Raw genomic sequence first — 27834 nt, 5'->3', positions numbered from 1 at the left:
GGTGTTTGGGGGGTTTACAAACATGAGTTATTTGCACACGGTACTATTACATTACAATGAATCTGCTCTATATTTATATATTCTGTATTGAAGTTGTAGCTGGCTTATATGGCTATTGATGGTTGTTATGTGTTATGGGTGGTTTGGCAAACGTTCTGTGTCTGAGAGGGTGGGTGCGCTGGGTGTGATTGTATGCCAGGTGTCTCACCCTAAAGTAGGCCCCATTTCGAGCGTACCTAATAGTTCATTTTTCGCTCCTAAACCATTTTTTTAAAATTATTATTATTGCATTAACCTAAACGTGAGGATTTTTCGTTGTATCCGAATCGTCAAATGTTGACGGCGATAGAGACAAGGGCAGGCAACACATCCAACCCATTTGCCACTCGACGCGAAACGCCACCAGAACCACCAGACGACTGTAAGGATGAGATTGTATTGTATTGTAGAGGGAGCTGACTATTATTTAAATTGTGGAAGAAGTAGTGTTATGTGGTTGTGTGTAGTATTGATTGGTTGTACATCGAATTCACTCATGCATGCACTCTGATCAAATGATGCCGTTGAAACAAACATTTGTGATAAAAAAAATAGAGAGAGAGGTTAGAATCGACATCGTAGCGACGTCAGCGCGGGGTTGGTTTGAAAGTAAGTGTGATTGCAGAAATGAACTGTGTTCTCCGGTAGAAGCCATCGAGGCTGAAAACTGCGCCCCGTCAATGGACTAACCGATGGGCTCTGGCTGCTCCTGTTCCTTGTGCGTTTCGGCGTGCTTCTTGAGGTGATATTTGAGGGCATTCTTCTGCGCAAACGATTTGCCACAGCTGTCACACTCGAAGGGATGAATGCCACTGTGGATGCGCCGGTGCACGATCAGGTTGCTGACGCTGGAGTACGTTTTCTGGCAGATCTCACAACGCACCCGATCGCCGGTGTGTAGTCGGGCGTGCTCCTGGAGCGCACGCGAGTCGACAAACGCTTTCTCGCAGGAGGTACACTTGTACGGCCGCTCCGAGGTGTGCCGACGCCGGTGGATCACTAGGTAGCTCATGGTGGAGAAGTTCTTGCCGCAAATCTCGCACTGGTACGGCCGCTCACCGCTGTGCGTCCGACGATGGCGCACCAGGTACTCGGAGGATCGGAAAGCTTTGTTGCACACGGTGCACTTGTACCGGTCGTCGCCGCTCGTGGTCGCGTCCTCGCCAAACGAGGGCGCACATTGCCCAACATCAGCGGCACCGGCCTGGGGCAGGGCTGGTAGCCGCGTATCAGCTCCCTCGGGCGTGGTCGTGGTTGGCAGCAGGGCGGTGTCGTGCTTTTTCAGATGGTACTTGAGTGCCGTCGATTGGGCGAAGGACTTTTCGCAGTAGTCACACTTGTACGGATGCACCCCGGTGTGGATGCGCCGGTGCACTATGAGACCGCTCGAGCTGGCGAACGTTTTCTCGCAGATTTCGCACTTGACCCGCTCGCCCGTGTGCAGGCGCGTGTGGACGGAGAGGGCGCGCGAGTCAACGAACGCTTTGTCGCAGTATTTGCACTTGAAGGGCCGCTCGCCCGTGTGCCGACGCCGGTGGATGATGAGATGCGACGAGCGCGGAAACACTTTCGAGCAAAACTCGCACTGGTTCGGCCGATCCTTGCTGTGCTGGCTCAGGTGCTCCTGCAGGTCGTCGGAGGATTTGTACAGCTTGTTGCAGATGTGGCATTTGTACTCGGAGGCCGGACCAGTGGTCGAGCTGGCTATCATGTGCACCGTTCCTTTGCCGGTGGTGTCGGCCTGTATCGAGAGGCTGATGCGCGCCAGTACAGTGCCGGATCCGCTCGTCGTAGTGCTCACCCCATTGGACAGTGTGGGGCCACCGGTGGAGGTCGCCATTGCTTGGGGCAGCAGCTGCTCTGCATCGCTCGGCTGCTCGTGCTTCTTCATGTGGTGCTTCAGGTTGTTGTACTGTGGGAACGTTTTGCCACACAGCTCACACCGGTAAGGGTGTATGCCGGTGTGCAGCCGATTGTGCACAGTCAGGGCACTCACGCTGGAGAAAGTTTTCTCGCACTTTTCGCACTTGAGCCGTTCGCCGCTGTGCAAGCGCGCGTGCACGGCCAGCGCTCGCGAATCTACAAACGCCTTCCCGCAGGTGACGCACTTGAATGGCCGCTCGCCCGTATGGCGCCGCCGGTGGATCACCAGATAGCTGGAGCCGGAGAAATTCTTGCCACAGATCTCGCACTGGTACGCCCGAATGCCCTCGTGCACCTTCAGATGGGACCTCAGGTTCTTCTGGTTGCGGTACGAACGGTCGCAGATGTGGCACTTGTAGGGTCGATCGGGGTTGGTGCTGGTGCTGGTGCTGGTGGTAGTGGAGGACTGTGCCTGATGTGGCCTTCTTTCGCCGGCACCGTTCGCTATTCCAGACGGGCTTCCGACCAGTAATCCAAGCGGTGAAGATGACGAATCACATTTTCCTTCCTCTTCTTCGTCCCGGTGTATCAGCGACACGTCGGACGAATGGTGGTGCTGCTGTTGTTGCTGCAACGGCTGTTGATGCTGCTGCAGATGATGCTGTACGCCGACACCATGCGGTGGTGGTAGCAGTGTTCGGCCCAGCGGCGAACTATCAGCGTCCCTTGGCAGTCCGCCAGTTCCGAACGGTGGCATCGGCATGACACTGATGCCGGTGCTGGTGTCAACGATCGTCTCTTGGATTGGGAGCTCCGTCTTGGCATGGTCCTGGTTGGGCGATTTGGCATAGGGTTCCTGTAATTGAAAGATACCAATTAGCAACTGTCACGCGCAAGAGCTCGACATATTTACTATTGGAACAATAGCTTCATCTTCGGACATGGACGAGTAGTCCTCATCATCGTACTGATCGTACTGCTGCAGACTAGTGACCTCGTGCTCGCTGAGCAGAAGCGAACCGGCCGTAGCGGGGGCGGCATTCTGCAGCGAGAGAGGTAGCAGTTGCTGCTGCTGATGAGGCCCAGGTCCTGCTGGCGCTAAATGAAGATGATGGAAGCTATTGGTGACCGCTGTTGGGAGATTGCTGCCGACTTGGGGTTGCTGCACTGGCGCTTGCTCTGCTGTTGCTGGTGGTGGTGGTGCTGCTATGTCGTGAAATTGCTGCAACTGATCCACATTTCCAAGCACGAAGTACGTCTTCGCTGACTCTGGCTGGTGCAGTGCAGGGATGGAGAGAAGACTCCCCATGTTGGCACTAGTTGGCATTGGTTGACACTGTAAGTTGGTTGCCGTGCTGCTCGCCGTACAGCGCGAGGTGGAGCTTGGCTCAGCGGCAAAGAACTGACCCAGACACTCGCTGTCCGATCCGAACGGATCCAGGCTGCTTAGGTCGTGCTGCTCGATGGGACTGTTCACGATAGACCTTACATTGACGTTGGCACTGAGATCGCTGACGCTTTCGTTAGACACTTCGGGGGAGGTTAGCGTCGCTATCATCGTTGGCAAGTGGACCGTTCCACCAATCGTGCCGTCGGACAGCACAGACGCTGTGGTTTGTGAAGACATTGGGGAGCTTCCAGCCGTCATCGAGGGGCCATAGGCCGCCTGCTCCTCTGGCAACGACTGCACAATGTTGCGATTGCAGATATCACACTTGTCCCTAGGCTCGCAGTTACCGATGGTGGACATGGCACGCGAGCTACCATACTCCTGGCGGCAATTTTCGCACCGGTATATCTGGATGTCTGTACTCCCGCACCGATGCCGGTTGAAGCTGGTCTGGGTGGAGAATCCCTCCCCGCAAAACTCGCACTGGAAGGAGTGATCGCCGGTCAGCGATATCCGGTTGGCCTGGAGGTACTCGCAGAATTCACATTTACATGTCTGCTGCTGCTGTTGCTGCTGTTGCTGGACTGCCACCGCCGATTGTTGTTGTTGTTGTTGTTGCACCATTGGAATAGTGAGTGGCACTGCCGCCGTCAGCTGGGACTTTGCGTAATCGCTTCCGAATGTTTCGAAGCGCATCTCGTCGGTGGGTTTCTGTGAACGAAACAGGAAGCAGATGAAACCGTCAGCGTCAATTGAGCGTGACTTGAAACGGATCTCAGGTGTAACGGATCGTTCCGACAGATCGATCGATCGATAGCACTCCAGAAATCAAAACAGAGGAGAAACGGGTGAAGGTGGTGTGTGTTTGTGTGTTGTGAATCGATTCCATCTTGACATCATTCACGCTATGGCGCACAAACGTGACAAACGCCGCCATCCAATTTGTGGGTGAAAGCGAATGGGAAAGGGAAAATTCTCAACAGCATCGTCGTGCCGTTCACTCATCGAAATAGAAATGCAGTTAAATTGAAATCGAAAATACAAAAAATCCTCCTAGCTGGGTTTTAATCCGTTTGTTATGTTTTTAATTAGGCAACTAGCTACTAATTGTTTCTATAAAAAAAAGTCGCGATATAATTTGTGCATGATTTATAGATATTCAATCGATCGGGGAAACCTCGTACCGTCAATCGTTGTTATTTTGCATTCCCATTTACGGTACATCACTTGTGGAGTGAGGTACATGACAGTTATCTGTTTCTACAAAAAAAGAACGAATGGATAACACCAACATCGAAATTCCTCCGTTGAAGATCAAATGAAGTGAAACATCAACGTGTGAAAAGCATGCGAGAATGGGAATCGTTTTACGTTTTCCCTGGGTTTTTTTTTCTTTCTGCTCACTTTTATGCTTGCAGATGTCCCCTTCTGGGAAAACCATTTGCCACAACAGCGTTAACAGGTTGCACGGTCGCAATCAATAGCAAAGGCAAAGCCAGAGCGAATCAACGGGGAAAAGGCAACAAGCCAAGTTCAGCTTCCGACCAGGACCGCGCGCTGTGGTGATGAACTGAATGAAAGAAGCACGGACGCAAAAAATAAACGAAGAATAATCAACTTCCCATTATACCACTCTACTACGGTTGTGTGACGGCATTTAGTCCTTTTACTGCTTCCATCCGTGCGATGCTAACGAAAGTCACCGTGAAAGCAGAATCCAGCCAGCGAGCCAGCCAAACGAGCGGATTAGCGAGTCCTCTACGTGTCCGGGGGGAGTGAGGGCCTGGTTTGCGACACCGTTTACTTGCTGACCGTGTTTGCACCACAGCTCGCAGGACCATTTTTGGGAGGAATGGCAGGGAAAAAAAACTTGCCAAAACAAAAAAACTTCCCCCAAAAGCAATCATCTTCTGATAGACCACCGCCGTCCATGGATTCGATGGATACCTTTGGCGCTCCCGATGAGTGTCGGCTGTTGAAAGCGACCGATTTGTACAGCCACCGCACGGGTGAAAAATCGGTGTCTCGAAAACAGCAAAAAAAGAAAGATAGGAAGAGTTAAACAATTATCCCGCTCCACTTGTCGGTGGTCGGCGGCCACCCTTGCGGTGAGCTGGGACGTATTTTTATTTGGGCATTTGTGTGTGTCTGGTTTTTTTGCTTCTTTTTCTTCTTCTTCTACTGGCACTTTTCGTCTCGTGTTTTTCGCGCAGCAGCATCATGGGAAATGTGTGAAGCCAGCCAGCCAGTGTTGCGCGCGCTCCCCAAACATCCCACGCGCTTCGGGGGTGATTGGTCATTACCACCGCCAAAGGGTGGATGATGACGGTTAGGTTCGGGAGAAACACCAAACACATGGCCAAAAACAGACTTGCCAAAATTAGCATCTACCCGAAGTGTGTATTGCAATGGTTTTAAAAATAAAAAAAGCGCTCCAAACCGCTTCACTTGTTGCTTGCTCAGCGCTCGGGGCCGGTGGTGGACATCGTCGGACAACGATTCGCACGTTTCGCTACGGGAACGAGAACGGGATGGTGTCCTGTGGGAAGGGACAGCGCAACAAAGAATGGAGGGGGCAAAAAAACCAGCAACCATCAAATATGCTCCATGCAGTGGAGTTGGTTTTTTGTTCGCTTCCTGTTGGGATTTTTTGTTGTTTCTTTTCTCCACAAAAGTGGCACGTGGCCAACGGGGCCGACCGGGGAGATTGGCAAATATACACGGTCGGTTAAACTGTTACATCGCGCTCGTTTGCGTTCCTATTCTGTTCTGTTTTCGTATTCGCATTGCGCCCAGCCCGCGACGCAATCAAAGTGTGGTGTCCTTTTGATGATCATTTTTATTTTCCTTCCCGATTTCCCATGAAGCTGACGGGGCAGGTGAGGAAGAGCCTGGACTGGACTGTCATTTCACGTTGCTTTTATTGCAGCGGTTGTTTTTAAAAATAGTAGAAAGCATTGTATTTCTATCGTTTTGTGTTTGTGCCGTTTTTTTAATGCTTTTGTTTCGCTCAATCTACTGCGCCCAGCACACGCTGGCGGGCTGCTTCCCAAACGAAACAAAAAAAGAGGGAGCGAAAGAGCTCGTTCGCGAGGTTATTTAATTTGACCGATTTCCGGATTTGCATGCGAGGTGCTAAACTGAAAATGCCCGAAAAAAGAAAGGAAAAAAACTACTACTGCCGGGAGCGGGAGCAGAGCGCGTACGGGAGATATTCAATTAGCATTGAAATCACAACCGTGCGGCGGATCCTCCGCACGCCAATTGGGGCGCGCGCGCGCTCGTACCGCCGGATGATTTTTCACATTGGACTGTTTTGTACACACACTTTTTTTGTTTGTTTGTTTTGTTTTGTTTGGTCCAAGCGAGTTCTGTGCACAGTTTGAGACACTTAAAAAAGAAAAACATTCACACTGTGTAAGGCAGCATTTGGGGCAAAGGATGGTAGAATGGGACCGTTTGATGGCATTTAGCTGTTTGCTCGTTTTATTATTTGTTTTCCTTTTTTCGATGCTGCTGCTGCTGCTGTTTTCCGTACCGAAATGCGAAATGGCCTTTTGTGTGTGTGTGTGTATGTTACATTTTGTTACGCGATGATACCGGAAAGTTGGCAGATGAGTGACCGGAAAGAACCGCGGGTGGGCAAAAAAAAAGGAATTGCTTTTGCACCGAGCTAAAGTGATTATGAAGTGTGAAGAGCGATTAATTCAATGACGTTTTACGCCACTAATTGAAAAGAATTGCCGGTGAGGGAAGGGGGTGTGATGGGGGTGGCGTGGTGGTTTGTACCACAAATTCGGTGATAGAAATGAGGTTAACAGAACAAATTAAACGAGCGAAACGATGGGATGAGAAAACAAATCGACTAATCGAGCCGTTTACGTGGGCATTGTCAAAATGTGTACCATATTTATTAACTTCTGCTGAGGGTGCAATAAACATGTCCGAAGAAGAGTATAAACGTAGCGCAAACAACATGTTAAAATATGTTTATAGCATGGCAAATCAGCACCTATGCTGTCCATGAATATTAGATTTAACTGGGCACCGGCACAGAATATGGCATCCAACCTCAATTGCTACGCTAATTATGTGAGACGTATGCCCGAAGGACTCCCAAGAAGATAATTACACCTGTTCCTTATGCGCCCCCCGGAGCAGCAGCAGCATACCACAGCGTCAAAAAGTTCGCGGAAAGCTGCATGGAAAGCGTTATTTTTGCTTGGTCGTGGTCTTATAAGTAAAGCTCTACCTACCGCCGCAGACCTACCGCAGCAAACGGCAAATTAGTTCTGCTCTCTGGGTGTGGGTATGTGTTTGTGTTAAAATATAATTAAAACTCGTAGAAAACTTTGATGAATTTGTCGAATGGCGTCATATCTCGCTAGTTTGGTGGAGGATACGCTGCTGGTAGAAATTCGAGGAAAAGTTCAAAGTTGCTTCGCGTTCGAAAGTCCGACAAGGCAGAAGAGTGTTTCATCTCGTCTCGGTGGACCATGGACCCCATTGCAAACGAAACGAAGGTGGTTTTCGCAAAATGTTATGAAAGCCCAAACCCGTATTCGACAACGCGCAATAGCAAAATGAGTCTGTTTGCATATGGAGATGTTTATCATATGTTTGAAAAGTTTTATTGTTGTGATATACTTTCCACGAGCTTTCTATGCTCTTGTTACACTCTAGCAGCTCATTAAAATAAAGCTAAATGTAACACTCTTTTTAAGGACTAAACATAACCTCAAAATTTGGTATTACTGCAGATAAAAACAACTTTATGCCAAAGAACGCAGCACAAAACATTTCTAAAACTAATGAAAAAGTAATGAAGGGACGTATAATGAATTCGTACTTTTTTTTTTTCGTTGGGCCTTCCAGTTTCTGACTCACCCCTTCCAACCAGTTTTTGGACGATCGGTCAACTTTCCGCCACTGTCCGGTGCTTGCCAGTTTTTCATTACAACGCTTCGCAGTGGAATTGTTCTGTCAGAAAGATTTTCCAAACTCGGGCCGCGCGGGGTTAGTTTGTTTGAAAATTCCTCCTCTTCTGCCTGGCCCTTTTTGTGTTTCCCGGTCCCGGTTTTTGGCTGTTTTTGGCTGTCCGGTTGTCCGGGTGCCGAAAATGGGAAGCGAAGCGAGTTCGCTTTCAAGCCACACAGAGCGCCAAGGAGTGCAGGAAGGGCAGTGAGGAAAATGGCAGCCGGGGAAACTAGTTTCTGTTCGAAATTAAAATAACGAGACGGTGACCCTCGTAACCCTTATGGTGGTGGTAGTGTCAGATCGAGTGTGATTGTGTCTGTTGGAAAAGGATTCTTTGCAATTCTTCCACCGTAATCGGCAGGGTTTGGGCCACACTTTCTTACTCCCTTCTCGTTCGGGCTGCGGGCCCGGAACACCGGAAAATCCGGTCCGGAGCGTCGGTCAACCAGCGCCAAAATACCTTACCCCTTAGTAAAAGTGGCTTTGTGTGTATGTGTGTGTGTGTGTGTGTGTGTGTGGCGCAGAGACTATTGCCCACCGTTTTTCGAAGGGATGGGTCTACTCGAAGGTTCTACTCTACTGTTCAAAATTTGGAGAATGTTGGCAGAGGTATGAGATGAAGGTTAAATTAAAACTCGACACCGTCCATCTGCTTTTAAGCGTCCGTCCTGTACGTAATGTGTTGCGAAAAAAAGAAGAAAAAAACGTGCTTGTAAGGAAGGGGAGGAGAGTTGAAAAAAAGGAAAATGAGAAGCTAGTTGAATAGTGAAACTCGATTGGACGAATGGGTTGTTATGAAGTTGTTTTTCATCCGATACCGAACCTATATCACACACATATTCTAATTGATATTGGTAGAAGCTGGCCAAAAAGGAAGTGTCTGTGGAGTGTTATCCCAAATCTCAGACACAATCGGTGGTTTTGTTGTACGTCGATGAAGGATTTGTAGCGAACCACTTAGGATAACCTTTGGCACCGTCATCTTTACAGTGTAGAGAAATAATACAAAAACACTGTTTTTCATTGATAGTCGTTGTGAAGTAAATTATTTAAAAAAGAGATATAAGAACAGCTTAAGCTTGATTATGTTTTATAATTTTTCATACTCCTGTCTGTTCAAATCCACTTTATAATAGTCTTATTTGAAAACTATTCCATAGTACATATTTAGTGAGAAAAAGCTACAATTTCTAACACGCACGCAAATAGTTGGATGAAATTGGAGATTGCTCTTGCACTCAAAGCGGATCGATCGATCGCCTCCGAGCTCAGCCAAAAATGTACAATAATTGATTTTACTTCCCTTTTATATTCGCCATACCCCAGCGAATCGACGAGGAAGCGGAAACGCGTTGCCCTAACCACGCGCTAGTACACAGCATCCGTGAAAGCAAGTGCAATATACACACAAAGACACACAAACACACTCAGTGCCTAAACATAGGTGCTTGGAGGGCTGCAAATGCAGTGCTGCTGCGAGCCCAATGCACCGGCCCGTACACGATTGGCGAAACCCACTTGGGACTGCAGAGAGAGAGAGAGAGCGAGGGTATTGAGAGGAAGAAGCAAAAAAAAAGCAACAACGCCCGCTTCAACGCTGGACTGCCACCGAGCAGTTGACTGCGCGCTGGCGCACACGGCGTGACGGGAAAAATGTAGACATGTTTTTCCCGAACCCGGTCGGTCAGCGCCGCTGCACTGGTGTGTGGATGATGATGGTTCGTGAGGATAGAGCCAGAAGGAAAAGCCTGCGCCCGGTCTTGCTGCTGCTGCTGCGGAAGGCTGTCGATTTTTCCATCAGCCATCTTTTTTCAATGCATTGATTGAACCTGTGCATCGGTGGGAAGAGGGGGAGCCTATCCACTACCACCAACAACTCCCACTCCCAATTCCCAGTGGCGTAGGCACGCTGGGCTACAGCGGTGAGTGTCGGTGGGTGGATAGAAACCAACGAAAGCAGCCTCGCGCTAGTGTCCCGGGTGGCTACAATCGCACATGAGCGTGCACAGATGCAGATGCAACTGCATGCCATCCCCCATGCTAAGTCATTGGCGTGGTGGTGTGCGTATTTTTCTTTTTTTGTTTTTACTAGCCACTCAGCACACACACACGCACACGCACAGCCGGTGGATTATAGTCGCTCGCGATTGTATTGTGTGTTAGTGCGCGTTGCGAACTAGAAAATGCACCCCGGGAAAAAGGCTCGGTAAAAACCGGACCCCCGGACCTGCATCAGCAGCAGCCTCCCGACAATTCGTCGATATTTTTATTTCACTCACACTCACGGCCGCCGCGGGAAAGGAGCCGTGTGGCGATCGGGATGGCTAGCGCTGCCTGCCGGTGGAGCCTTTTTTGTCCGCCATCCGACATTTCTCGCTTGCATTTGGCTGCACAAAATGCGCTGGTGTGCATGTATGGTGCGTATGTGTTCTTTTTTTTCTGGTCTCGTGTGATGCAAATAGTTTTTGTTACACTGGCACATACGTGTCCGATACGTCGTGGGCACCGTTGGCGCATCCTCTATCGAGCTTAGGTTCGCTGTAGATTTTTAGTTTCTCTATTTAAAAAGTCCGACGCACGCGGAGAGCTTGCTGCTCGGCCCAATGAGGATAGCTGCCGCCATGCACACACACACACACACGCATATGACAACACGTGAAGGGCTGTGATCCGAGGAGGGTAGGGTTCGGGGTTTTCCAGCTTACGCGAAATAAAAGGGGCTGGTCGTTCTCGAGTTTTTCTGCGTTGTTTTTCCCTGCGTGTGCAATAGCACATTCCTGGATGGGACGACGTTAGGAAAAATGTACAGAGCGTGGCCCGTGGTTCGGTTCGCTAACCGACGATACTATCGGGGAAGGGTAGCATAGAAGCATTGCACGCTCGTCGGCAGCGAGCGAGAAGTGATAGAAAGAGAACGAAACTATTGCCCCGAGATGGGAGAGAGAAAAAAAAAGTTTCCACCAGCGAATCAACGAAGGGGAAAAGCGCGCTTGCCGCGAAAACGCACACAAGAATGGAGGATTCAGCTCAACTCATTCCTCTTTGTCCCCCGAAAGGATGTTGGAAGTGCATTTGCGATAGGATAGGTTTAGGACGGGAAGGTAAAATGGAAACGTGATCTGTGATAAGCGCAAGATCGGGACAAAGGATACGCCTTCTTACTTTGGTAGCGTATTGGAGGTGCAGCAAATGTAGATAAATTAAACCATATTTATGCCTTGCACACGTAGCTTTTAAAATCAATTTGAAGATAGCAATTGTTTTGTAAACATGTGTGCGATGGACTGCTTTATACTTTCAATTAAATTCATAATCCTGTTAAGCTCAACCTCGGGAAAAAAGGGAAACAAACTCATGCACTCACGAAATCTCTAATGCTCCATCACACACCTTAAAGTGTTGCTGCGTGTCCTGTTTGGGTTGAAACCTTGGTTTCATAATTGTTTACAACCGCACTTTACTATCCATTAGGTTCTTTCTTGGGCATGGGAACGGCTTTTTTACTCAAACAAAAAATACGAATGTATGCTATACATGCAGCAGTAGCAAATAGCAAAATGATTAGCAGCTCTTAGCGTTCGTTGTCTGTATGTTCATGTTGGTGCAAATGGACGGAAAAAATAGGTTCAAGGGAAGCTAAAATACTTCCACGCTTGTTCTAACAGTAAGTCGTAAAAAATACATGCTCACCAACGAGGCTTAAGACAAAAGGGGGGAACTCTTTTCCGTCCGCCAAAACACCAGCAAAGGATGGAACGACACACACCGGTGTGTGGCAGGCATATTGATAAAAAGCATTAAAAACACACACCGGTTAAAAAGAAAAATCACAACAGTACCGTAGCGTGTACAATTTACCCTCCACCACCACCACCACCACCACTGGACGAGAGATTAGAGCTGTTTTTCGACCGGTAAAGAAAAATCCCCCAGGCGCATCTTACCGAGAACAACCCCATCCTACGGATGGTTGCGTTTAGCTACATTCGCCTCGCATGGTCCTTCATCCTCGGACAGTATTTTTACGCTTTTAGTTAATTTCGTGCTTCTTTTTTTTGCTCAACCGCTGTGCCGTTCATCCTCCACACCGTTCCGCAACAAGACTCGACTTATCGCAACACAGTGTGGTTTGGTGTGTGTGTGTGCCCATTTTTTGTGTGTGCATTCAATCCTTTACTCCCCAAAACCTGGTGGTTTATTTTATGGCTTTGAATGAGTTAATTTCATTCTCTTCACACTGTTCGCTCTGCCATCCATCGGGCGGGTCCTTCCGGATTTTGGCTGCTTTTCTGTCCTTTCCCCGTCCGGACGGTTTGGCCGTGTAACGGGTGAATCCGGAACAAAATGCACACCCAAAAAAAGGTGTGAATGCGCCATCCGTCGCGTGTTTTTGTTACCGTTACGGAAAGGAAGCTATGCAAGACGTGATAAATTCGGTGCGGGAAATAGAAAAAAAAAGAGTCGAAAGGGATGAACACGAACCAACCGGTGAATATTGTTCTACCGACACTTGCATGAATGATTTTTTTGTTGGTGTTTTTGAAATTGTTTGTAGACACGACAGCTCTTCATTAAAAGTTGAAATGCCTTTAAACTCAATTTAAACCGAAAGGGTACTATCTTTCATACAAATTCACACGGTTGCAACTCACATCATATTCAGGACTAATTTTTAACATCGCCCATCACTCGCGGTTAGAAAAAGGGAAACCGTAATCAGATATTGGCCTATGGACAATCAACCGAAGAAAGCCGTTAACGAAATTGACCCAAGCCCATATGGGGAAGATCAATTAAATTACACTATGTGTCTCCTGCTCGGTGGTGTGGAGGCCAACAATGTAACAGCTCGGCTTACAACATCCACGTACTGCACATCACCGTCCTGTGTGGCTAGCGAGGGTGTGTGTGTGGCATCACATCACCATGTGCACATTCTGCTTCGCATATGCCCTGCCCCTTGCCGGTGCCGGAAGTGTACCGTAACAATGCAATTAACAGGCCGAAAAAAAGAGAGTGTAAACAAAGTTTAAAAAACGTGCCTAAATCCACTGCAACGCTCTGCAGTGCAGGATATGTGTATGTGCAGCGGTGGGTCTGCACGCCCGCACGCTTTACTTGTTGCAATTTGGGGGGGAAGAGCATTGGATGGGAAAATTTTGGCAAACGGATTAACCTGCAACACCAATCGTTCCCTCCCTTGACTCCGTCCCGCTGTGTGGGAGCGTGAGCATGACCACGACGCGGGAAGTGGTTGATCGGTGACACACTTTCTACAGACAGGCACAGGCCGTGTGGGCACGCCGTGACCGTGGCGTGCTGCTGGCGCTCCTGCTTGCCAAATGCTACGCCACCGGAAAAGACGCCGGCAAATGTGTCGCGTATGGCACACGCTGTCGGCTCCCTGCTGCACCCCGATGACGAAGAGAAAATAAGGAGAAAGTAGCCCATCAGACACTGGAACCGGGCGAGAGAGAGAGAGTGGGCTGTTCTTACGCCAGTCTCGTGGCACGGAAAACAGACGGCAAAAGCGGCAGGAAGTCATGTTGTGTGTGACCCAGCCAGCCTTCCTTTGCGAGACGGTCATATTTGGCGCAAAACGCCGTACGAATGCCGCCGCACACGTGGGGCACGTGGTTGTTCGCACAGTCGCCGAGCAGCAGTCAAGTGAATCCTACCTCGCCCGGCGCTTCGGCGCAACGTTTTGCCCTGGCTTCTTGGCGCCGGATTGAGGGTTATGTTTTTTGGCAGTTTTGTTTTGTTCCTGTAATTCTGCGCTTCGCAAAGCCGCAATGATGCATGCTTGCATTCGCGACACGACGATGCTTTGAGTGATGTTGAGGACGCGCCGTGGATGCACGTCGGAGTTCGTCCGTCGGTTGTGCAAATGTGAGTGGGCCGCGAGTTCCGTTCTGGCTGCAGCAGCGTCTGTAAGTGCCAGACCCCGGTGACTTTTACCTTTGCACTTCCGATGCCGGTTTTTGGGGGCAATTGATACGTGCACGTGCTGGCAGGGAAACCGTGGTGGCTATTGCATGACCAGCCGGCCTATCCCACACATGCGACGGTTTATACGGCACCCACAAGCACACTGAACGTTCCCGCGCGCGCTCGCTCAGTAGCTGACTACGAACTTCGCCATTCGTGAGTATTCGCACAACGTGGCGAATGATGACTGTTTGGCTAGTGTGTTGGGATGGCGGCGACCCTAGGGTCAAATTATACTTGCAGAATTATACTTGCAAATGTTAAATTTTGGGGTTGTATTCAGTCATTTGGTGGTGCTAGCGGCTAGCTATCCTGTTCCCCAGTCAGTCAGACGGCAAATTAGGTCAAGGAAGTCATACACCGGTAATGGCTGACGTTTACGCCCACCGAAATTATCCAATTTGTTGCACCGCCATATAGACGGTACTATCCTTCTTGCAGAGGCAATAGATATTGTTCCAAGCTAGTGTTTACTACAATTTTGCCCGTAAATATGCTGGTTTTTGGAAAACGTTTAAATTATATAGGGACTACTATTTGAACTATTCGATTCGCAATAGGTAAATTCGGTAAGAGGAGAAATAACTGAATGGGATGAAGTTAAAATTTGAAACCTGGTAGGTGCAGTACCATCATCAAATTTTACACGGAAGATGCAGTGAAGCATACTTTTACCTAAAAGCTACTTTATATGTGTGCGTTCGATTCACCTTCCAGGCCGGTCCAGTCTGTCGATCATCATCTACCTTTTTGGCGTACCTGTGGTTGGAGCCCCTAATCTCGCTCCAAAATAACATACCATGTTTCTATCGGACTTTTATGATGCAAGACGGTCGAATTCGCTGAACTGGCGGCAGGAAGGGAAATGGACGGCGTTTGAGCAGAAGGATGCGGCCCGGTCTGCCCAGTCTGGCAATCGGATCGTCCACAGAATCATCGTTCTGCTGGAGTAAGCGGTCGAAAGATAGTGAAAGTTGGCATGTTTCGCTTTTTCACAATCAATCGCCGTACAGTAGTAGTTAGTAGTCCTTTCAGGAGGGTCGTACCGATTTGCTCCGTTGGGATCGATTCCTCATTTAAATTACGCTTCAGCTTTAATATCGATTTGCTATCCGGCAAGGTTATGAAACTGTACATCCCAATTCTCAATTTATACGCTGGTCGTGTTCGGTTTCATTTCGACAGAGCAGAATAGAAACAAAACCCATTAACCGCTCGCTAACGAGGATAATAAATGATAGCGAAGGGAAAATCCATAACAAAAAAAAAAAAAACAAACAAACATTGATGAACTTGCTCAATAAACAGACCAGGCAGACCATTGACCAGCTGGATAATAAAATATCTCTACACAAAAATTCCAAAATCGTGACGTCCTGCAATGCTTCCGTTCGTCGTTCAGCTTTACATGTCTTTATTTTGTCGGTTTGCCTTCGTGGTATGCATCCGTTCCACGGGTCCAACCTACCGTTTGTGGCAAACAAACTCACGAGACATTTCATGGTTCTGGCAAATAAAAAATCCAAAGGAACGCGATGAGAGCACCAACAAAAAAAAGGGACGTATCACACACAACAGTGCGTGTAAAAATCCACCGTCCCTACGACACGGCGAGTCCATTGGCTTCTTCTACTACGGCAGCCGTCGGTGCCGGACGGTTGGTGCAAATTCAATTAATTCTGTAAAATTAAAAGATTCATAAAAACATACAGAAAATTGAATAAAAATTATGTGAAACAACATGAGCAGCAGCGCATACTGTGGGCGTGTATCTTCTTCACTTGTGCAAATATGTCCGAGTGATATGTGTCGCCCGTGTGTGCTGTATGGGCGATACGGGCAGCGACGAGGAACTTCATTCACTTCACCAGCAAATGGGAAACCCATCTAAACGGGCAGTTTTATGGTGAGCTATGTCTTTTTTTTTGCAGGCGATCCCACTGAGTGAACGCGTTTTTTTCTGGCTATCATTTCTGGCAGTAGGAACATCTTTCTGCAAATCCTTTAATTTCAATAAAAACTTTTATAGGATTTTTTGTTGAATTTTAATATTGAAATATAGAATTAATCTCGTCCAATCAAACTCATCTAAAAAAACACACACACCAATGTTTTAAAGCGTAGCGAAACAGTCCTACGTAAAAGGAGAAAGAGGAGTAAAAAAAACGATGTTTTTAAAACGGCAGTGTGTAGAATCAGATTTTTTTTTGCGACGAAATACTTCATCCTCAGCATGCTGAACTCGCTTTTATTATGTGTACAAGAGAAAAGGACCAAGGCAAGCGTGTTATAAGCAGGACTTGAGAGATGTGATGCTTTGCAGAAAGTGTTATTACGGTGCCAGTGCTTTCAAAAGGACCAGCAAAATATAATTCGATAGATCGTGGAATGGGTTGAATGTTCCCGTGAGTGTGTGTGCTTGTTTTTTTTACTGTCCACTTATGCTTTACTATGTGCTATCCAGCGGAAAATATATTTTAAAATTTATTTTCCGCTCTAGTACGTGTTGCTGTCCTAAGGACCAGAGGAGATTCCCTTTTTCCCTGACAAAACACGTTCGTTTATATGCGCGTGTGTGTGTGTGTGCTTGAGCTCTTTGCTTGCGACTATCGTCAGATAGCAGCATTTTAACATTTATATTATTTGTTTGGTAAACATTGGACTGGCCTGAGACACGCGCGACTGAAAGCGGATATGTTCCGGTAGGACTGTTTCAATGAAACGATATTTTTATCAAATTATGTTTTCATACCTACACTTCTCGCGGGCAGCCAATTGTGATACTCCAAGCATATACATATCGTGAATTGAAACCAGCGACCAATGTGTGTGTGTGTGTGTATGTGTGGGTTGTGACAATTCGTTTTTTTTTGTCCCCCGTTCTCCCCACTAAAGCAACGGGTCACGAGTTTAATTGTTGAGCGTTGATAATGAAGAACTAAGCCGCGCTTATGCTACACCAATTTGAAGCTGTTTTTCCGTGCGTAATATTATGAAAATTGGCTTAGCGGCACGTTGATTGGAAAAAGAAAGGACACTGTCTGGACTGGTGTTGATTAGATTACTGGCGTTGAGCACTTGGCTTATTCACGAGTCAGCCATCACTTGTAATATAATAATTGTAATATTAAATTCTCAACGTTCTTGTTTAATTAAAAAAGGCGTTGTTGATCGCAGCTCAACCTGCAATTCATACTTGTTGGTTTGTCTGTATTATGCTTTGTTTTCCCTCATACACTTTCAAACGGGGACTCTACTTCAAAATGCATACAAGAATTACATCAGATATCTTAAATTACATTGCGTTGTTCATTTAAATCATAAGTCTCTTCCCTTTTAAGCTATGCCTGACGCTAGCTGTCAGTAAAACGCTTTGAGACGAGCTCTCCAGGCTTCGTCAAGTACGACGCTCCCTGACCCTAACGCAATTTAGTTGAGTTTTTCATTTACGGGATCGGGAAATTGCATTCTACGCAAAGTACGCACTTCTCCTCGGCTCAACCGCTACGCACTTTGGCTGAGAGTATATTTTCCACTTACACACACAGGGACACCCGATCCGTCTCTATGCAACTCATGTCTGCAAGTGCCCCCGACACCGCCAGCTTTCCAAAAAATAGTACAATTCACAAAGGAGCCCTCGGGTTTACAACTTTTCTAGTTTTTGGCTTGCATTGGACCGTGCCTCTTCATCGCTGTGGATGCATCCATCAGCAACCATGTTGGTATATTTTCTATAAATTAAGTTCAGCCCTTTCCCGAGCAAAGATGGAGCAACGGGGAGCGGGGGAGGGTGAGTGAGCGTGGTACTGAAATTGAAATGGGTGTGTGCGTACACACAACGCACACCATCGCACGCGTACGCATATTTAATTTATTTATTTTACCTTACCCGTTCCTCTCGCCGCCCCGTACTGCTTCCCCCCGTCATCTTGTGATAAAATCGGAAAATGGGACGATTTATTTTCTACTCACTCGTGCTACGAGTTCAATTTCTCTTTTTCTCGCTTGCTCGCGCAAAATCGCCAGTATATATACAAAGAATAAACATTTCTTGAGGTGTTAAAATCATTCAAAAAAGTATAAAGAGAACGTTTCAGGTGAAATTTAAGTAACAATAACGCACAATAACATGCCGGAGATAATTGAATGAAAAAACCATTTTCGTTTTCAATTGAATCGTACAGTAATAGTCCCATCCATCATTTGTTGGGGGTTAGGATTAGGTCTGGGTTATATAAAGATAAGTGTCCAGGGGCTAAAACTAAACGAAGCAGAGCCACAAATCAAGCAGCTGCTCTTGTAAATCCCCCAAGCAGCAGCAGCGTCGCAACGTGACTGGAAAATACGGGGCATTTGGGTTTGAGACAGGATTTGCAGGGGAATGCAGGGCAAAAATTGCATCAAAAATACATCCGAAGGAGGAGGGTCCACGAGGCACTGGGAAGGGAGACATAAGGGGCACCCGTACACCACTGCAAGGCGCCCACCCCTGGCTGGATGATTTCCATCAAGCAGGGACATTTACGCACATAATGCTGACCGCCGAGCTTGAGCTGCAAATCACGCTGTTCGTTCGTATTGGTTTGGGTGTGGAAAGAGTTTGCCAGAGCCCCGTGCCGAGGTAACGGCCCGAATGCACCGACTATGTGCGTCGAGTGCGTGCGAATGCATTTGCACTTACAATATAATCATGCTCCCGCTCGCTTCCCCCCGGGCTTCCAGCATCCTTTGGTCCTTCGAAACGTGTTGTTAGATCCAAGCACAACACGCCAGGAGGTCAGTCACGGCACGGGGTTGGCACATTATCTTCTCCTGTTTCCCTTTTGGCACTTGCTTCTTCGTCCTTGCACTGGATGCACACGCACACAACTGTGCACCAAACCAGCCATCCCACCCGTGGCAGCATGGGAGAAAAAGAGAATCACCGAGAGACGGCAATATGGTGGTGGAAAAACAGAAAGCGTGCAAATGAGATGGGAGAGTGTGTGAGCAAACTGCAAATCTGCAGAGGAGAAAACGCATAAAAGAGCGTTGACAATGACAGCGGATGATGCACTTGCTGCTCACGCACTTTTAAATCCTATGCACCGAGCGTGCTGGCCGGCTGCCGCTGGGGCAGCTGGGTGGTGCAGCAGCCAACGCTCCAGTGCATGTGTGCATTTGCACACGTCAGCGCCATTGCACTTTTGTTGTTTCGCCCAGTGTTCATTATGTATTGGGTGTTATCGCTTCGCAAGTGGCATGCTTCACTGTGTGTGCAAACGCATACGCATACACTCACGCACGGCAAGAGTCTCCGGCGAGCCGAGCGGGAATCTTCCACCATGATCTAAGCTGCAGCGAAAGAGTTTAGCTCTGCTGGGGCTGCCAGCTCTCATTATTTTCCGGTTCCGGACGGAACGAATCGGGTGTGTTTCGTGCATAGATTGAGTTTTGTTACTTTCCCTATATACCACACGTTGCTTCGCTGTGTGAGTGCGTAGGTGTACAGACAGAGTGTGCATGTGTGTGTGTGTGTGGTTGTATGTGTATGTGTATTGATATGAGCAGGGGTAGTAGAAATCCAGCCAGCAACGGTGTTCGATGAAGAGGAGTATCACGTGGAGCGCTCCACTCTGAAGAAAAGAAACGTACCTTTACGTCCTCGTCCCCTGACGATTTGTGAAGTCAAACCACAAAACACAAAAGGGGAAAGATTGTAATGCAAGCAATTCTTTACGGTTGCATGGTGCTGGTAAAATGTATTGCTAATTTAAAACTGAAGGCACGAAGCAAATTATTCTATTCTTTTAGAAAATCTTGCTTCAACTGGAAAATAACTTTTTATGATTTTTTTTTTGTCGGGGAAGGTGGGTCGTCCTGAAGTTGTCCAATTAGGAACGTTCGACGAGAAACAGGGCAAAAAAGCGCTCTTCGTAGTATTTAAAAAAAAAACGAATTAAACGCCACGACAACAACCAATCCTATTGGAAAACAACGTGACACTCACAAAAAACTACACACGCGCGCAGCATAAACGAATCAGCGTCAACTGAAGTTGGCAACAAAAAACGCCGAAAATGTACCACACTCACCAATTCGTAGGCGATATTTGTGCAGCAAAAAACGATAAACATGGTAGGCAAAGCGATTAATGATGAGGAGATGCTATTGTACAAAAATAAGAAAAATATACGATGGAGACGCCTAGTAAGTGATGCGATCGTTATCATAATCCTGTCGTTATTTTTGAAGACAACTTCCACAAGATGAGACTTGCGTTTCAAAATTTGAAGTTTACTTATTTAAGAAACAGATAAGAATTGTTTTGTGCATCACTCACCTCAATGGTGTCGCGCCCTTTTGTCGAAACCATGGAAGGTTGCAACAGCACTTGCTGCTGCTGCTGCTGTTGATGTTGATGATTGTGGTGTTGTTGCTGTTGGTGTTGTGCATGTTGTTGCTGTGGGATGGTTTCGGCAAGCCCTGCAATCCCACCGTTGCTAATATTCGTTGCGATTGAAGTTTCTGGGTAGAAAATGGAGTTACCCAGCTGCTGCAGCAGATCGGCCGCTATGCTATTGTCACTGAGATCGTCGATGTTGGTAACAAAATCAAGCCCAGGATCCAGAAACACACTGGACAGGATCAGCTCTGGATTAAAATCCGCCGTGTCGAACGCATCGATCATTGTGGCTCTATGTGCAGATTGCGAGAAAAGAATGAAAAAATAATGAAAAACAATAGATAAATCTAGGAAAAAGGGTTAAAATTAATAGGATGTGATTACTTACTCTTTCATTTTGTTGTTTTATTCCTATTCGTTGCACAATAGTTGCTCTCTCTCTCTCCCGTTCACTCTTGATGAAAATATAAACGAGGAAACGTACCAGTACCAAACGGTTTCCTCTATCGTCGTAATAAATAATTGTTAAAGAACTTTGCTACCTTCTCCAATCAGTCAAATTTAATGCATTCCGTTTGCTAAGTGTTGCTTTAGTATTCTAGTACTTAGCAAACTAGGTTCTTTGGCCAATAAGTTTGCGTTTTGTCATGAACTTCCTGAATCTTTTATCCGTTTCTTCCAGTTTTTGTGTATGTTATAAAACCGGGCTGACTGTTGCTGGACAATTTTTGTTTTTGCTAATGAACGTGCTTTACGTTACGATTGACGTGTTGCAAAAACTCGCATGGTACACAGATTGATGGTCAACAGATATAAAACATGTTTTTTTTAGCTAAACATTATTCGTCTCCCTAAAACATTGCGAAGTAATTGTTCCGCAACTCGAAGCATTCTTTCGCCTGCGTCGCCCTGTCGTTGCTGGTGTGTCTGTGTGTACGTGCGAGTTCCGCCTCTTGGTGTCGTGCTGTAGTAGTGGTAAAAGATACAGGCCGGTAGTGCCGAAGCTGAACAATTTGCATCTCAACTTCCCAGCCCTGGCTCGGTACGTCGGGGCCGCGCAGTCGAGATGAAGATGAAGATTTTCTTGCAAAGATCGAAATGCTGCGCAAGAAAATGGTGCGTTTCTTGCGTTTGGGGCAAGAAGCGGGCAGAATCGTTCTCGCTCTACGCGCGCTCGTTCTGGCTCGTTCCTTCGCAGTGGTTTCTTTGGTTTTGGGTGGCCCCTCTTTTTCGCGCGAGCCGTCCTTTTTGCGCACAAAATCACGGTACGATTTTTGTGCCAACGTTGCTGAATCGCACATACAGGACAGGAGGAACAATTTTTGGATGAAATTTAGCTAATCAGTTGCAGTGAGTGTGGTACGTACTTATTGCACTTGCGTTTTGTTTACCCTAGTCTAGCACTTAAAAAAGCCCTTAATACAAATGAGGTTGCGTTAGGATGCGGTTTTTTTTGATTACTTTTCTCTTCCACCGACTAGAAGGCGAGAGCTAAGATGTTGCACCGTTCTCGTGCTAGATGTTGCTCCCGGTTAACGTAAAGTATTGTGCCGATAGATTTTTACTTATAACCCGTAAAACACACCGACCGTCGTAGTTATTCGATTTCACTGTTTGCTGCTCGAACCACACACACACTCCTTTTATTTATCACATGCTTTCCTTACACTAACGGATATGGAACTTTTTATTGCCACACTGCACTCTTTTCTTCCGCACAATAGCACTTGTTATTTGATCGCTCTCCGCTCAACTGCAAGCCTACAATAATAATAGCCCTGTCTTGCACACCATTCGTTGCACACACCGTCACTGTCAATGCGTTGGCATTGGTAGATTTTTCCAACGTTCGCACCGGCCCAAGAAGCACTGATAGATGCACGCACTTTTACATTCGAAATCCATCCTCGCCATCGGCCACCGTTGCCTAGACCGACGTCTAGCAGAGAGTTCCCTTGTTTTACTTTCCTCGAGACGACCGTCTCAAGCGCCGTAGCTTTCCGACTGTGCAACGGAGTCAAGCTTGCTCGCCATCGTAGTTATCTTCTCCCGTCATCAAAGCCTTGCTCCTGTCGTCATGGTGCTCGCACTAGTGATGGTATTAGTAGAGGGTAGAGTAGTAGTAATGCTAGTGTGTGGGTAGAGTAGTTTGTGTAGTAGTGTGGGATCTCGTTCTCTCTGCTCCTTGGTATCGGATGGACGATGACAGAACGTGCGGAGAGAACGTGGCGTTCCTTTATGACCGCATCCGCCGTTTGGCAAGTTTTGCTATAGTTTGATTTTCCTCAACTTTCCAACCCCCCGTCGTATGTGGTGCGTGAGGGTGTGTGTGTGTGTGTGGTCGTTAGGTGTATCCAAAAGTATATAATCCGTGCTCGTTTGCCTCCGTTGCTTGTAGCTGCTTTGCTTTTGCTGGTCGTCGTGGTCGTCCTTGGCAAAGTGACAAGATTTCGAGAGGGCAAGATCAGAAGCAGCAGCTGATTTCAAACGGTGTGCATATGTGCGTGTGCGTGTGCGAGCACACGTATGGAGAATTTCAAATTCAATATGAGTTCGTTCTTTTACTACAAGCACAAATTCGTACGGGAAACCTAAGAAAGTTGCCAAGAGTGGGAGTTGTTTTTGAAATTGTATTGGATGTGCGATTTGCCAGGATATCGACACACTTCGAAGGTGGTGGAAGTTTGTGAGAAATGTTGCTTCCTTATAATACGTTTCGAGGAATCTGCAAAAAAAAAGAAAGGACAACAAAAGTTTAATAAAATCAACACTGTAATGTAGCCATCTTACCCTAACGAGAAGCAAACGCCTGCCCAGTGCGTTAGACGCGGTGCGACTCGGCACAGAAAATACAAAACTCATGCGAAGCGCAAACCTTTGGTGTGCAAAAAGGGACGCAAAACAACCCCGCAATCGCATCAACGTACCCGCAATAGGGGGGATGACCCGCGAAAAGGCAACGGAACAATCGAGGCAAAGACGAAACGGTGTGGTGTGCTCCGCGGCTGCTTCCCAGGCGCTTACATCGATCCACGCAGAACACCAGGTCCAGGTCAGGATCCGGACCGGAGGGCCTCGTGCCACAGTTCACATCCCTGCTGCCTGCTACTGGTGTTGATGCTGCTCCGGTCCTATCCCTGACGCTGGTAATTGTGCACTGACGCCGTGCTGGACCACGCCACAAGCGCACACCGCCTCGGTCCACGGTGGCGACAGGCAAAAAGTCGTGGCATCGTGGCGGAGAAAAAATAGATTGCAAAAAGCAAAAGGCGTGAGCGAAGGATCAGCTCCCGCACACAGTCACACACGCTCACACACACTCCCCGGGTTGTACTGCAACTGCCGCATCCTGTCCGCGGTTGCACTTGCGTTCTTTTTGCCCTACGCTCGGCGCGCCTCGCAGCAGCATGCCGCTCCCGCCGTCGACGTCGCATGCCATCATCCCGCCATCGTTCCTGCTCCGCCACTCTCCCTGCCCAGACACTGCTGCGGTATGGCAGCTGCATCGCAGTGTGGGTGCGTACGCACATTAGCCAACTCGGCGCTGCATCTCGCCTATGCACATCTTTGAAATTTATTGCCGCGATGCACCGATGCATCGGCGAACGCAGCGAGCCACATTCGAGAGGAAAACGTGCGTGCGTTGTTTTTTTGCGCTATTTCTCCTCATTTTGCTCATTATTGCACTCTTTTTGCATGTCTGTGTGTGTGTGTGTGCGTCTCTCTCTCTCTCGGCCTTCTTCGCTCTTTTTGTGTCTCTTACTTTCTATGCAAATCGATCTCACTCCATTTTCTTTTATGCATTTCTGTCGTGTGTTTGGGGGCAAGCTGCTGGTGCGCTCGTGTGTGATTATATATAAACAGAAAACATATACATTTGACGCGCAATTGCGATGGTACATGGAAGCGCTTGTTGGGTACACCCGCGTGACCTCCGTATCCTTGCGTGGGCATTACGAACGCGGAGCGTTTCTAGTTCAGGAACGGATTTTTTTCCTTTCTTCCCAACAGGCATTCCATCCCGTTTTTTCGCTTTGCTGTTTTATCTCGCACTTCTTTTACTCGCTCGCTCGCTCGCTTTCTCGTTCGAAACGGTGTGGTCTTCGAAGCGTGTTCACACATTCTATCCCTTTTTATCAGTTTTATTTTGACGGATCATTAGCAAACTGGATGGAAAAATGCATAAATTGTTGCAAATCATTCTAGTTACACATACTCGTTGTACAAGAATCTGAGCTCAAACCAAAAAAAAACTTGCTTTAAATGTCTAAGGGGTTTCGAATAGTTTTAAACTTATAAAAAGTGTAAATCTTCATATAAAATGAGTCGAAGCAAAAAATCATGTTCGTTAAACTACTCAAATTCAAATGCAGATTATTCGGTTGTTCATATTTCTGTGTAATTTGTAGCAACAAAAATACATATTCTGTTCATGAATGCAATCTCTCAACTTAATTTCGATGAAACATTGACGAATGCGTTATTCCACTAGCCAATCATCCTGAAATCCTTTCACTACTAATCATTTCCTACCTTGCAATAAAAATGCAACGATGTGTGGTAAACCAAAATGCAACGTTCAGCAGCTTCGCCTTCTTTCCGCCCTGACAACTCTTGCCCGTCTTGCCGCAGCCATCATCGCCCCATCGATCAACCGGCGGCTCTAGTGGTCGCTTTGTACCAGCGGAATAGAGATGGGAAAACAGGGACTAAGCACACAACAAAGCATATTCGGAAACAATCATCTAAGCCCTGCTTGCGAACAATCATGTATGCATTCGATAGATTGTTCTATGCCGTATGTGTCGGTGTGTGTGTGTGTGAGGAGGGGGAGGTTGATAGCAAATTAGTAAAAAAAAACAATCAATCCCATGATCAATTTGCTTTTATACGTATCGGGGGTAACGACCTGAACGTTGATTCAGTAGCTAATGTTGAAATTAAGTTTAATGAACAACGTCACAAGTACTGCATCACCGAGCACGCGATGATAATGTACTATTGGGGAACGTTACAATCTTATTTTAAACGATTGAATTATTCGAAAATTATAGTGTGTTGTTGCTCTCAATCAAGCGATCTTGTTTTGTTAACAAAATTTAACACAACATGAGTGAAATATATTTTTTAATAATCAAATTCTTTTGAAACTAGATCTGTAAAAACGTTCCATTTATTTTACAATAATTACCTTCTGATTAGTTATCTCAACTGGCGAAACGACATGTTTGCTGCAAAGATACGTGCGGAAGGTGGCTCTTCAAACTGCATTAGCAAAATATTTCACATAATTTTGAGTGTTGAATTTTCACAATTTCAATTTATACACTTTTCACTATATTTCATCTTATTGTATTCATCACACACTTGTCAATTTTACATTACATTAGGTTTCCAAGTCACAGAAAATGTCTATTAGGATCTCACTTCTTTCAGTAACTGCTTTGGGGTAATTCTGCGATAATTCAACTAAAATACTGTTAACACACTGGTAATAAACGACTTTTTATCAACTTCAATTTCACTTCACAGTGTTTTTTTTCACCATTAGATTTTTATCATTTCTAATGCCAGCCAGGCAAACGATTCATCCGTTGGCCACGGTGTTGCGTCACGGAATGAGTTCGAAGGCGTCCGCAGAATGTCTTGTTCCCGTTTTTCGGCGAATGCGAAATAATAATGAGCAGCGAAGAAATGGCTACACGCCAAAAAAAAAAATGCACGTCAATACACCCACCATTCGGCAAAACGGCCGAAAGTAAACGAAGATGCGCTCTGGCAAGAATGCGAGAGCTATCGTTTCTTTCTACTTTCTTACACGCGAGGAAGCTGCCCTCGCAAGAAAGGATATACCAGCGGGCGCTAAAGATCCTCCACCGTGCGTATATTTAAAAAATAAATAAAAACGACGAATATATAATATGGAGCAGCAGCAGCGCCCTCCGTGAAGAGGCGCAACGAATAAAAAAAAGGCATGAAAGTGTTGGCGCACCGTTGGTTGGTAGTAGTGGTTCGCTAGTAGGACGACGACGTCGGGATCGTGTAGCAATAACACAAAAAATGGGCGAAATGAAAGAAAGCAAAAGGTAATAAAAAATAATTCTACTCCTTTACCGGAAAGAGAGAGCGAGAGAGCGAGAGAGAGAGATAGAGAGCTATAAAAAAGACCGAGAACATCCCACTCCTTATTGCCTTCTCCTTGCGCAATACTTTCTTTCACGGCAGCGCGGTAGTGGGAGGGCTTTTTTCTCAGTGGAATCCTTCCGCTTAGCATGATGTATACACGCACAATTGTACAGTTTTATCGCGCTTTATCACTAACCAGCTACACACACACACACATTCACTCACACATACACATAGACGCCCTTCGTATATAGCAACGCGAACGCGAGATCTACGCGGGTTGCAAATTTTTCCTTCGGCCACCACCGGCCGATCCGTCCTAAAGGACATCGAATCGAAAACTCAGGCAGCAGCCGTGTGCTGCGCGGCGCCAAATTCTTTCGGTTTATGTGCGCGCGATGAGCCCTTCCTTCGCGCGCGCGACCTGGTGTAGACGCAGAGTGAAAGAAAAATTCGCCTTGAACCCCTTCCCGCCAAGCGGTCCACGAGAGGCAAGTGGACAAAAGGGTGTTTCCCTCATCCGGGCGAAAGAAACGTGTAGCAATGTGTAGGAAATAAAGGGTGCGACCGAGAGGGATTGTGCCGCTTGTACATAGGGAAGGCACGCTCGAGGGAGGCGAAGCGTGGAAAAGGGCAAGAAGCAAAAGGCAAAAGAAAATTACATTCGTCTCCAGAATATTTACATACATACGTTGCAGTACCAGCAGCAGCGCACCCTCCCTTTCTGTGCGTCCTTGCCCTTCAACCGCGAGCGAGCAAGGATTACACACAACCGAAGGGACTGGATCGGATGCCCCTTCCCCTTGGCTGGAACTGCTGGGCTATATAAAAGCTAGCACAACGCATACTTACATACCCCGTACGCACACACCATCTCAATCCGGCCATAAAACAAAGGGAAAATGGGCAACTCTCACACGACGCTTTTTCTCTCGTGAAAACTGTCTTATCCTTCACCCCTGCCCCGTGGCGGGTGGGGGAAATCGTCGTTTTATTTATGTTCCATTTTCTTTCCCCGGTTGGTGCCATCTCTGTCGCGCCACCCGGCACCAGTGAGCGGACG

General features: G+C 47.1%; 1 protein-coding gene across 2 annotated transcripts; it reads right to left on the bottom strand.

Moving 5' to 3' along the window:
* Positions 1 to 273: 273 nt before the first annotated feature.
* LOC121597103 lies at positions 274 to 27100 on the bottom strand. 2 transcript variants are annotated; one of them, XM_041922639.1, is made up of 6 exons: positions 26997 to 27100; positions 25837 to 26133; positions 21034 to 23370; positions 20583 to 20937; positions 2816 to 4003; positions 274 to 2758 (listed from the first exon to the last, which is right to left on the bottom strand). In XM_041922639.1, the coding sequence occupies exons 3-6, from the start codon at positions 21039 to 21041 to the stop codon at positions 725 to 727; spliced, it is 3585 nt and encodes a 1194-aa protein (XP_041778573.1). In that variant the 5' UTR covers positions 21042 to 23370; positions 25837 to 26133; positions 26997 to 27100; the 3' UTR covers positions 274 to 724. The 2 variants fall into 2 exon arrangements, with proteins under 2 accessions (XP_041778573.1, XP_041778572.1); XM_041922638.1 differs by lacking the exon at positions 26997 to 27100 and having other exon boundaries at positions 25837 to 26286.
* Between the last annotated feature and the right edge of the window lie 734 nt (positions 27101 to 27834).

Source organism: Anopheles merus, chromosome 3R, assembly GCF_017562075.2.
Source record: "Anopheles merus strain MAF chromosome 3R, AmerM5.1, whole genome shotgun sequence".
Taxonomy (NCBI): Eukaryota; Metazoa; Arthropoda; class Insecta; order Diptera; family Culicidae; genus Anopheles; species Anopheles merus.
This window is presented reverse-complemented; position numbering and strand designations above follow the sequence as displayed.